The sequence below is a fragment of the Brassica oleracea genome, chromosome C4 (assembly GCF_000695525.1).
Source record: "Brassica oleracea var. oleracea cultivar TO1000 chromosome C4, BOL, whole genome shotgun sequence".
Taxonomy (NCBI): Eukaryota; Viridiplantae; Streptophyta; class Magnoliopsida; order Brassicales; family Brassicaceae; genus Brassica; species Brassica oleracea.
Genome location: NC_027751.1, coordinates 42,162,134 through 42,172,979, shown reverse-complemented (window position 1 = coordinate 42,172,979; position 10,846 = coordinate 42,162,134). Strand labels below are relative to the sequence as shown.

The 10,846-nt window shown below is 37.9% G+C and overlaps 3 protein-coding genes across 3 annotated transcripts; 2 read left to right on the top strand and 1 right to left on the bottom strand.

Annotated features, from left to right (window-relative positions):
* The first annotated feature begins 915 nt into the window (after positions 1-915).
* LOC106342401 (DNA-directed RNA polymerase 3, chloroplastic) lies at positions 916-6,205 on the top strand. Its single transcript, XM_013781319.1, has 19 exons — positions 916-1,710; positions 1,789-1,977; positions 2,055-2,188; positions 2,294-2,363; positions 2,449-2,507; positions 2,650-2,767; positions 2,856-2,969; positions 3,052-3,183; positions 3,255-3,671; positions 3,858-3,908; positions 4,007-4,077; positions 4,186-4,270; positions 4,349-4,501; positions 4,590-4,664; positions 4,765-4,854; positions 4,963-5,010; positions 5,104-5,218; positions 5,313-5,416; positions 5,675-6,205. The coding sequence occupies exons 1-19, from the start codon at positions 916-918 to the stop codon at positions 5,783-5,785; spliced, it is 2,931 nt and encodes a 976-aa protein (XP_013636773.1). The 3' UTR covers positions 5,786-6,205.
* A 284-nt stretch (positions 6,206-6,489) lies between these two features.
* LOC106342402 lies at positions 6,490-7,253 on the top strand. Its single transcript, XM_013781320.1, has one exon. It carries the CDS (start codon positions 6,733-6,735, stop codon positions 7,189-7,191), a length of 459 nt encoding a protein of 152 aa, XP_013636774.1. The 5' UTR covers positions 6,490-6,732; the 3' UTR covers positions 7,192-7,253.
* Positions 7,254-7,997: 744 nt separating this feature from the next.
* Positions 7,998-9,319, bottom strand: LOC106339501 (50S ribosomal protein L35, chloroplastic-like; the record flags this gene model as incomplete). Its single annotated transcript, XM_013778327.1, is given in 3 exon segments — positions 7,998-8,229; positions 8,731-8,847; positions 9,000-9,319. Coding segments are annotated over 3 exon segments (447 nt in total). The 3' UTR covers positions 7,998-8,151.
* Positions 9,320-10,846: the final 1,527 nt, after the last annotated feature.

Sequence of the window (10,846 nt, the reverse complement as noted above, 5' to 3'; positions counted from 1 at the left end):
CCGCAGTAAGTTGTGGTATATATATGTACGGATCCGTCTTGCTACTGAACTGGACGTAACTTATAGATTACATCTTGCTATGACATCTCTAAAGAAGAAAGAAATAGACGGATAAACAACATGAGTTTTGATTAAAGTTAAGTTTATGTTTGGTTAAACTGATAAACAAAACTTTGGTTAACAGTAAACCAATTAAAACTATAGTTTGTAGATAAGTAAGTTTCGAACTACCCGTTTATGGTATAAATTTGTAACTTTTAAATTAGGCATTTTAAATAATTTTTAATTCAAAGAAACTTAGTGAAAAGTTAAAGCATGAGTAATGGTGTTTTCTTAATTTCTGGATAATTTTATTTATTTTTATCAAGAGAGTTTGTGTGAGAGCACACCCTTACTCGACAAAAAAAAAAAGAGTAATGGTGTGCTCTCACACAAACTCTCTTGATAAAAATAAATAAAATTATCCAAAAATTAAGAGAAAGAATGTAGAAGTGCTCTATGCCAAGAACATGGTCTAACAAATATATCATCATTTTAATGGTTTATTCTTTTAAAAAAAAATCAATTAAACATCATTATTTAAGAGCATGCTTAACAACAAACCATTGTTGATGCTCTTATAATTCTATGAACATATATACTAGTTGATAGTTTTTTTTTCTTTTGATCAAAAACTATTTGATAGTTTTCGTAGGAAAATATATAGCCTGTGATATTTAAAGAATTTGTTCATGTTATTTTCATTAATATTTATTGTTTTTAAAAAGAGAGATACTTCATTAAAAACAAAGTATAAAAACAAAAGAAACAAAAGAGTGGAGGTTTTAGAGAGGTTTGTTGGATTGTTTCTCACAAAAATTTCTCTCATTCTTCAAATGTTCACTAGACCTTATCTTCTACCTCCACTTTCCTTCCATGGCTCCTTCCCCTGCGGCGGCTTCTCCTTCTCTCTCCTTACACCAAACCCCACACTTCCATCACCAAACTTCCCTAATCACCTGGCTTAAACCTCCTCCTCCTCCTCCCTCCTCCGCCCTCTTCCGCCGCAAAACCCTTCCAATCTCAGCAGCTTCCTCCTCCTCTTCCACCTCTCTCTCGATCACCGACAAACCCACCTCCCATTTCCACGGAAACCTCATCGACACCTTTGAGAGTCACGACCCCACCACTAAAGGAGCCACCTTGATCGAGGAATCCGACGAAAGGAACGAACTTTCCGCAAGGAGGAGGCTCTTCACGCAAGACCCACCATGGATCTCCGCCCTGTTCCTCAAGGGTCTGACCAGAACCGTCGACCAGACTCTAAAACTCGAGAAAAAAGACATCGACAAGAGAAAGTTCGATTCTTTGAGGAGGCGGCAGGTGAAGGAAGAGACCGAGGCGTGGGAGAGGATGGTCGATGAGTACAGAGAGTTGGAGAAGGAGATGTGCGAGAAGAGTCTCGCTCCCAATCTACCTTACGTGAAACACATGTTCCTGGGTTGGTTCCAGCCGTTGAAAGATGTGATCGAGAGGGAGCAGAGGCTGCAGAAGAACAAGAGCAAGAAGGTCAGAGCGGCTTATGCGCCCCACATCGAGCTTTTGCCTGCTGATAAAATGGCGGTTATTGTGATGCATAAGATGATGGGTTTGGTTATGTCCGGACATGAGGATGGGTGTATCCAAGTTGTTCAAGCTGCTGTTAGTATCGGCATAGCAATAGAGCATGAGGTATGATATGAGTTTAGTATTTTCAAGTAAGGTGTGTGAAGCAGTTATGTATGAGAGTTTTGGTTTGATTTTTTAAAGGTGAGGATTCATAACTTCTTGAAGAGAACTCGGAAGAACAATGCAGGGGACTCACAAGAGGAGTTAAAGGATAAGCAGTTGCTTAGGAAACGTGTCAATAGTTTGATTCGTAGGAAGAGGATTATTGATGCGCTAAAAGTGGTGAAGAGTGATGGTATCAAACCATGGGGGCGAGCTACACAAGCTAAGGTCTGTGGCGTTTTGAGTGGAATTGATAATATTTTGCAAAATGTCGTCTTCATGGGTGGACTCATGTTGATTTTCAGCTTGGAAGCCGTCTGCTGGAACTATTAATGGAAACAGCTTATGTGCAACCTCCCCTGACCCAGTCAGGAGACTCTATACCCGAGGTTCGGCCTGCGTTCAGACACAAGTTTAAAACGGTGACCAAATATCCAGGGTAATGTTCATCATCGTACTAGTGTGATGCTTACCTTTCTCTGGTTTGTTCTTTTTACTTAATTGTTTTGTGTACACTTATCACTTGGAAATTTTGTGTTTGTAGGTCAAAGCTGGTGAGGAGATACGGAGTTATTGAATGTGACTCGCTCCTGCTTGCAGGACTGGATAAATCTGTGAGTTAAGATCTTTCTTTTCTGATTTAAAGATGTGACATTCTTGAGCTATTAGGTGATCTTCCATTGTTATTGTCTCATGCAGGCTAAGCATATGTTAATTCCCTATGTTCCGATGTTAGTACCACCAAAGAGATGGAAAGGGTATTGCTTTGATCAATTCTTTCTTCTTTGGTTCTAGATTTTATACCCTTACTTATGAATCATTGCCTGTTATTGAGAACCTCATACTCCCACGCTATCTATAGCCATGTGTTCTCATTCTTACATATACATTTTTCTTCAGATATGACAAGGGTGGTTACTTGTTTTTGCCTTCCTATATCATGCGTACTCACGGATCCAAGAAACAGCAAGATGCGCTTAAAGATATTAGTTCCAAGACTGCTCATAGAGTATTTGAGGTACATTGGTGTCTTTGCTCTTATATTTTCTGTTTTGTTTCTGTCTGGTAATGTTATACATTAATGTTTCGAAATGTAACTTGATCAGGCGTTGGATACACTTGGGAACACCAAGTGGAGGGTCAATAGGAAAATACTTGATGTGGTGGAAAGGCTATGGGCCGATGGAGGCAACATTGCAGGCTTAGTTAATCGAGAAGACGTAAGTAAATAGACATCTTATAGGATCTGGAATGGTATGTGTTTGATAATGTATGTATTCTCCTTTTTTTTTTGTTTCTTAGGTTCCCATACCAGGGAAACCTTTGTCTGAGGATCCAGAAGAGATCCAATTGTGGAAATGGAGTGTTAGAAAGGCGAAAAAGATTAACAGAGAGAGGCATTCTCTAAGATGTGATGTTGAGCTCAAGCTTTCTGTAAGATTATCCCTCTTTTGTTTCGTCTTGACTTGCTAGCAAAGATATGGACTGAAGATAATAAGTTTCAGGTGGCTAGGAAAATGAAAGACGAGGAAGGATTCTACTACCCTCACAATCTCGACTTCAGGGGCCGTGCATACCCAATGCACCCTCATCTAAACCATCTGAGCTCTGATCTTTGCCGTGGAACCCTGGAGTTTGCTGAAGGACGTCCACTTGGAAAGTCAGGCTTGTATTGGCTGAAAATACATTTAGCGAACCTCTACGCAGGTGGTGTCGAAAAGCTTTCGCATGATGGGCGTCTTGCTTTTGTGGAAAACCATTTGGATGATATAATAGAGTCTGCTGAAAATGCTGTTCATGGGAAAAGATGGTGGTTGAAGGCTGAGGATCCTTTTCAGTGTTTGGCTGCATGTGTTATTCTGGCACAAGCCTTGAAAAGCCCTTCACCTCATTCTGTAATCTCCAACTTGCCTATTCATCAGGTAAGCACCATAAAATTTAACTAGGCTCTAGTCTTTTCTTTTTTGTTACTAGGCACTTGGTTTCTGTATCCGGTTGAATAAAATTTCAATTGGGTTTCACTCTTTGCATTGAACTGTAAAACAACTCTATTAACGTTTTCTGTTCATTCGTTAGCTCTGAATCAACTCTTCATTTGTAATGTGCAGGATGGGTCTTGCAATGGTCTACAGCATTATGCAGCTTTAGGAAGAGATAGTGTAGGTTCTCTTGTGAACATTTATGATCTGCCTTTGCTCTTGTTTGGTGTCATATTTAGTCTCATATAGTTTTCTTCTTGTAAACTGGTATTTCTCAGTTTGAAGCTGCAGCAGTTAATCTAGTTGCGGGAGAAAAACCAGCTGATGTCTATTCTGAAATTTCATTGAGGTATCTTATTAGCAATTAATTTTGTTAGAATCATGCCATGTGTTGCTTCTAATGGTACCCTTTCCTCTTTGTTGTTCTCTCTTTTCTTCTTCGCTTGTGGTGAGATAGAGTCCATGAAATAATGAAGAAGGATAGCAGTAAGGATCCTGAGTCAAACCCAACCGCCGCATTGGCAAAGATCCTTATCAATCAAGTGAGTCTCAGTTGTTTTTATACTACCACAGAAAAAGGTCTTTCTCGATGAAACTAAGTATTATTCTTCTGATTTCAGGTGGACAGGAAGCTGGTAAAGCAGACGGTAATGACGTCAGTATATGGTGTGACCTATGTTGGAGCGCGTGAACAGATAAAAAGAAGATTAGAAGAGAAAGGTGTTATCACTGACGAGAGAATGTTATTCGCTGCTGCTTGCTATTCTGCAAAAGTAAGAAAGAGTAACATCATTCACGCGAATAATATTTTTTTTTCCTAGTTGTATGTTGATTTTATACTATAAACATTAATCCTCTCAGGTGACACTAGCAGCCCTTGGAGAGATATTTGAAGCCGCACGTGCCATTATGAGTTGGCTTGGTGATTGTGCTAAGGTAGTACAGTCTTGTAACTTGTTATTGTTAACTCTGATACTTTACCTTGGTAGGTGAGAGACCTAATAGATATTTTGTTTTTCTCTTGTGAATGTTACAGATAATAGCTTTAGATAATCATCCAGTGCGATGGACTACGCCTCTTGGACTTCCTGTTGTGCAACCTTATTGCAGAAGTGAAAGACATTTGGTAAGTGTTATCCATTCTGAATCCCCTCAAGTAAGCTATATGCATCATCCCACTGGGAGAGCCAATAGTTTTGAGTAGTGGTTTTAACTATGGGCACTGTGGCTGCAGATAAGAACATCTCTTCAGGTTTTGGCTCTGCAGCGAGAGGGTAACACGGTAAAGCGTATTTGTTCTCTTCTTTATGAGCACTGAGTAAGATTTCACTTGTTGTATGATCTTTGGAGACTTAAAAAGATTTTTAATTGTCAGGTGGATGTTAGGAAACAAAGAACAGCGTTTCCTCCAAACTTTGTGCACTCGCTGGACGGCACTCACATGATGATGACTGCTGTTGCATGTCGAGAGGCTGGCCTAAACTTTGCAGGTTAGTCCCTGTTATTTCAACTAAATGGCTTGCTAAAAGAAAAAGAAAAACTGAACTGGAATCTCTTCTTATTCAATGGTTTTTTTTTTGGCAGGTGTGCATGACTCCTACTGGACGCATGCATGTGATGTTGACACAATGAACAGAATACTTAGAGAGAAATTCGTTGAGCTTTACAGCTCACCAATCCTTGAAGATGTAAGTTTTCGATAACTCTATCTCTCTCTGGTAGATAGAAGCTTAGAACTGAACATGATTTTACTTTATTCACTGATTGAACAAATGATTATGGATTCATCTATATATTATCAATAAACAGAGATTTCTTTATAAAATATCAACACTAATGATGATGTTCTAGTTAGATTACTTCTTTCTACAACTGGATTAAGGATTTGGATGAAACTTTTTTTTTGTGTTAATTACAGCCTCGTTTGTTTTGTATTCTTGATACAGTTACTCCAAAGTTTCCAAGAGTCATACCCGACTCTTGTGTTTCCTCCAGTACCAAAGAGAGGTGATTTCGATTTAAAGGAAGTACTCAAATCACAATACTTTTTCAACTGAGTCCTGCACGTCTGGAAAAGGATCAAGTTTTGGCTCAGGGATCTACATCCATCACCTCAGAGGACGACATGGAAAGAACCAGAATCAGCACAAAAGGCTCTTGTTTAAGAGGCTTTTAAGACAAATCTACTCAGGCAAATTCAAGGCAAATCATTGAAGAAGTTTCTAGCTCTCATCAGGTAGGTCATAGGTAGTATTAAATAATGGATGCAAAGTCATTGCATCAAGCATGTTATTTGGGAATGAGAATAGGTTTAGTTTATGTTGTATGTCATTGGTACTGTTGTACAGGAGAGAGAATTTCATATAGAAACAAGAACTCAAAAAAAAAAACAGAAGGGCACCTAGTTTTGTAGTAACCTCTGTGTGATTTTGTAGCCAACTTTTTTGTCAAAAGATGAGACTTCTTTCCGGGAACCATAAGCTAATGAATCAGTTGTGTAGTTGTCAGGCACCTAGTTTTGTAGCAACATCTCCCCTCAGAAATCGCTTGACCGGTTATGCATAATCATACAGGAGAGGAACCGGTTTTAAAAACTCTAGTGAAAATTAGAAATTGATCAGCAAATGTTCCATTGTCTGTTACTCTAGTCTAGTGCAACTTACTAACATACTTGTTTCACAAGAAAGATGGGTATAAGAAGCTAGTGGTCAAAAATATATATTTCCTTTTTATAAATATACTGTCATAATGATATGCAAAAAGGAAATATCACTCGAGCTAGATTTCCTATTTTAATTTGTTATCGGTCGTTACGGATGTTTCCTTTTTTGTAATAACTCTTTACTTTCCATAATTAGGCTCGAAGGTGAATAATTTAGACCTTATAAATAAACCTCTAACCCTCTCATTGTTTCTCACAAATCACTCGTTCATAGTTTGCAGAAAATTACAACAACATATCGAAGAATTTATCTTTCTTTATCATCACATCTCTCTTCAAGATATGTCGATTGTGTTAAGACACCGGTTCCTTGTCACAGACCTTTTTGTCGTTCCGTTTCACACAAGACATGGAATCGCTTTTCACTACATCGCTCGTAACTCTGTTTTACATATTCATCAAAAGGTTCCAATCGCCGCTTTGAAACGCTCACCAAAAGCTCCTCTTAAACCTTCAAAACCCTTGCAAACTAAACCGGGTCCGGTTCAAGCTCTGAGCACGATCGACACTGTGCTGCCGCTGAATCAAGAACAAGAACTGCTTGGTGGTTCGATCACAGTGGGTGCTGCTGCTCCATCTGAAACTAAACCTGATGGGGAGCCGTTTAAAGCTCCGAGCACGATCAAGACTGTGCGATGGCAGAAACCACAGAAAGAACGGTTTGCTAGTTCTGTCACAATGTGTGCTGCTCCATCGCCTAGACACGTGCCGGTTCCAATGTTCTCTCTTAGAGATAATTAATTAAGGAGTTCAAGGTGTTTATATTTGTTATCTTTGTTACAGTGGAAAATCTTTCTTTTACTTTAGTGTAGTCATGAGTGCTCTCAGTAGCTACTGTCAAAGGTCCACAAATCATAAACAGTATTCTTCTTCTTTTTCAAATCTTTGTACTATTGTTTTTTATTTACCTGTCAGTGTTTCCAATATGAGTTCATGGAAACGTTCTGCATATAAACTAAATTACTGAATTATCAGTTTGTCATCGTCTCTTCTCCCCTCTTTTGGGGATAATATTGGAAGTCGGTTTTAAAAAAATCTTTGTAATTAAATAATTTTGGTTATTTATAATACTTTCTGAGTATAAAATTGATTTACTTCTTTGAAAAATAATTGATAGAGTTCTTATTTATCATATATAAAGAATCTGTACATATACAACACATAACTAATTTAATATTACTATCTTACAAGAATCTCTCAACACGATTAATTTATGAGAAATTATTTGAAATAGCACAAATTAGATACTATTTTTTAAGATGCATTTAATTAAAAAAACTATAATATTTGGGTTCAGAGTTTAATGATTATTTCTTAGGATTTAATATTAATGGTAATCAAAATTTCTCTCTAGAATGGAAAAAAGTCTAATTGTTTTTATTTGGTTACCTTTTCAAATGAAGTACTAAGTTAAGTTAATTACATTTTTATTCATTCACTTCATGTTTTTGCTTTATTTTATAATAGATTAAGAAAACATTTTAAATACACGAAAAATCAACAGATTGATTTAACGGTTGACTTTTTATGTATTTGAAAAGATTTGGTAACAAAAATTAAAGTTTAAAGTAGATAAAGAAGACACAAATGCCAAACTCATTGAACAAATAATCACAAAACAAAAGTATTTTTTTTTAATCACAAGTTAGATTACAGAATGAGAAATACAGGTAAGAAAAAGGAGCATCCCTAGGCTTTGTTTTAAGTCGCCTTTCGATTGACTTTCAGGTAAGGAAGAGCCCCGATGACGTTGTCATAGTCGCTCCTGCTAACTTCGTGCTGCATTACGCAAGACAATAACATAAATACAAACAATGTAAGAGACTAAAAGGGAAAAAGGAGAGAGCAGTAAAGTTGCTAATGAACAAAGCCAAAACAAGTACACTTGGACTTGTTGTCATGAAAGTTGATGCCATTGAAAAGATTTCACGTTTTTCTGATGGAATGGAAGCGAGTGTAGTGATTCTCAAAGCCATAATTTTCATATTCTACCACTAGCTTTAATCCCCAGTTTAAGAGATTCAGAGAGAAGTGCGAAGAGCTAAATACGTAATGAAGCTCAAAAATATGAACGATTTATTATGAATATATTAGCAGCTAAGTACCCGACTAGATAACTAGCTTTAGCTTTTGCTAAGATCTAGTTCTTTTCCTAGTGCTCAAACATTTAACGAAAGACACTCACAGCTAACTGCTAAAGCCTGAAACAAAAGAATGCACAAAACTATAAACCCTTCAAGAGCATGTAGAATCAACCATGAACCTAAACAAAGCACGAACCATTTTGGAAAGACGCAGCTTCCTCTTGTTGTTCTTCTTAGCTAACAAATGCTGCTTCCCTGATCTCCTCCTCACTATCTTCCCCCTCCCCGTTACTCTAAACCGTTTCGCTGACGCCTGTCAACAACAAAGACCAAAGATTGCTTTAAGACGCCAATCACCAAGACCCAAGAAAGAGATAGCAATCAAAATCCAAACTTTCGAACTCAACAATTCTCAGAAACGCAGAGAGAAGAGGAGAGAGAGGGAAAAGGAAGGAAGGAAAGGACCTTGTGGGTCTTCATCTTATATCCCTTATGAGCGAAGACGGTAAGAGACCGAAGCCTTTGAGGGTTCTGAGAAACGACTGTGGATATCTTCTGAGGAAGAACCGCACGAAGCCCAGATATGCAGTGAGTCGAGGCGAGGCTCGAGGAGCTGAATCGAGCGAATTGAACGGACCCGTGAGTGGGAAACTTTGGGGAAGAAGAGCGTGGAGGAGAGAATCTGAGGATAACGGAAGCCATGGAGAGAGATGCCATTAGGGTTTGTGCTCTCTCGGCAATCTTTTTTTTTTCTGCAATTCACTCTGATTGTGAGGGAATGGGGAGGAAGAAGATAAGCTTATTTTGCCTTTGCCCAGAGAAGAAAGGATAGGAATTACGGTTTTCTCCGGTTTATACGGTTCAGAGGGTGCAATTAATGGGTAAACCGGGATCAGCACATTTAAAAATGGTTTTAACTTTAATCTTCAAGGCTAATAAAAGGTCTCGAGACAATTTTTGATTCGTTTGATTAATGTTTCTGGTCGAAGACACACTCGCAAGTCATTAACCTGTTCTTTATCCTTTTTTTGTGGACATATATACGTTTATCTAAAATATACATCTCACCGTTTTTTGGATCCCTTCACTATGTGTGATGAAGGCGTTTCCAAAGATATATCTGACTATGGTCCGTACCGTACACCAGGTTATTGAGCTTTCGAGTCAAAATTCACCGGCTGTTACGACTTTTTGGTAGGTGAGAGGTGATGGTGGTAACATGGTCCAGTGAGGCTTCCATTGACACACCTTGTTGGATGCTTGCGGGTCTGCCTCTTCTTGCTGATATCAATACTCAAGAATGTCTTAAATCATCTGCCAAAAGGGACTGTATCTTGGCTTATATAAACAGTAGTCTAGCACCCTGGATATAAATCAAAAATAATCAAAACTTTTTCTTTTGGGGGTATTTTTGATGCGTTTCATGAATGCTTATTTGAAACTATATATGAATGGTTTTTGGGATTTAGTCTTGTTATTCAAATTTTTATTTAATGGACTCTCTTGTAGAGACAAAGATAGATATCACATAAGATCCTCTGTTATGTCTCCTTCATAATCTCCAGTTCCTACTGTTTCCTTGTGATTTAGGATTTGCCTATATGGCATCCAATGTCAAGTTGTCAACTTCATTATCCTCTTTTTAAAATTAATAAAAGGACAGTTTGTTTTCTCCTCATACTGAAACATGGATCTCTTATTCTAGTTTTGCCTGCTTGCATTAATAAACTTATATATCTCTGCACTTATATCCTCAAAAATTATAACCTGACCAATGTTTAAAGGATTTTTTTGGAATACAAAACAATTTGACAAGTTGGATTCTGGATCTTAAATTCCATAGTTCTCCTGGACAAGTATTTGCTAACGATCTAGATTTGATTTATAAAAATCAACAGCAAAGGGGGAACTCAGTTTCACCATTTTATAGGAAAATTCTAAAAATGATGATCGAATCCTATTGGATTCATTTCAGTTAAGACATTATGAAACTTGATAACTGAATCATGATCATCTACTATAACCACTTCCTAGATAATACTGTCTTACAAAATTGAAGTCATTTATATTTTGGTTTTGCTTAGAAAGAAAGTTACCGACTTCAAGTGATGTGGTGGTTCTCGGTTGCAGTCGTTGATCGTCGCTGTGGGGCGCTTGGAATTGCTCACATCCCAGCATTGCATAAGTTCGCTTGAACTTGTGTGGTGGTGCAACATTTCTTCTCTTTCAGGTTATGAGGCTCGGGTTGGGGCTTGGCGGTGAGTACGACCCGTTTTTCTTGGATAGGTGCAGCTCATTAGTGGCTGTTCTGT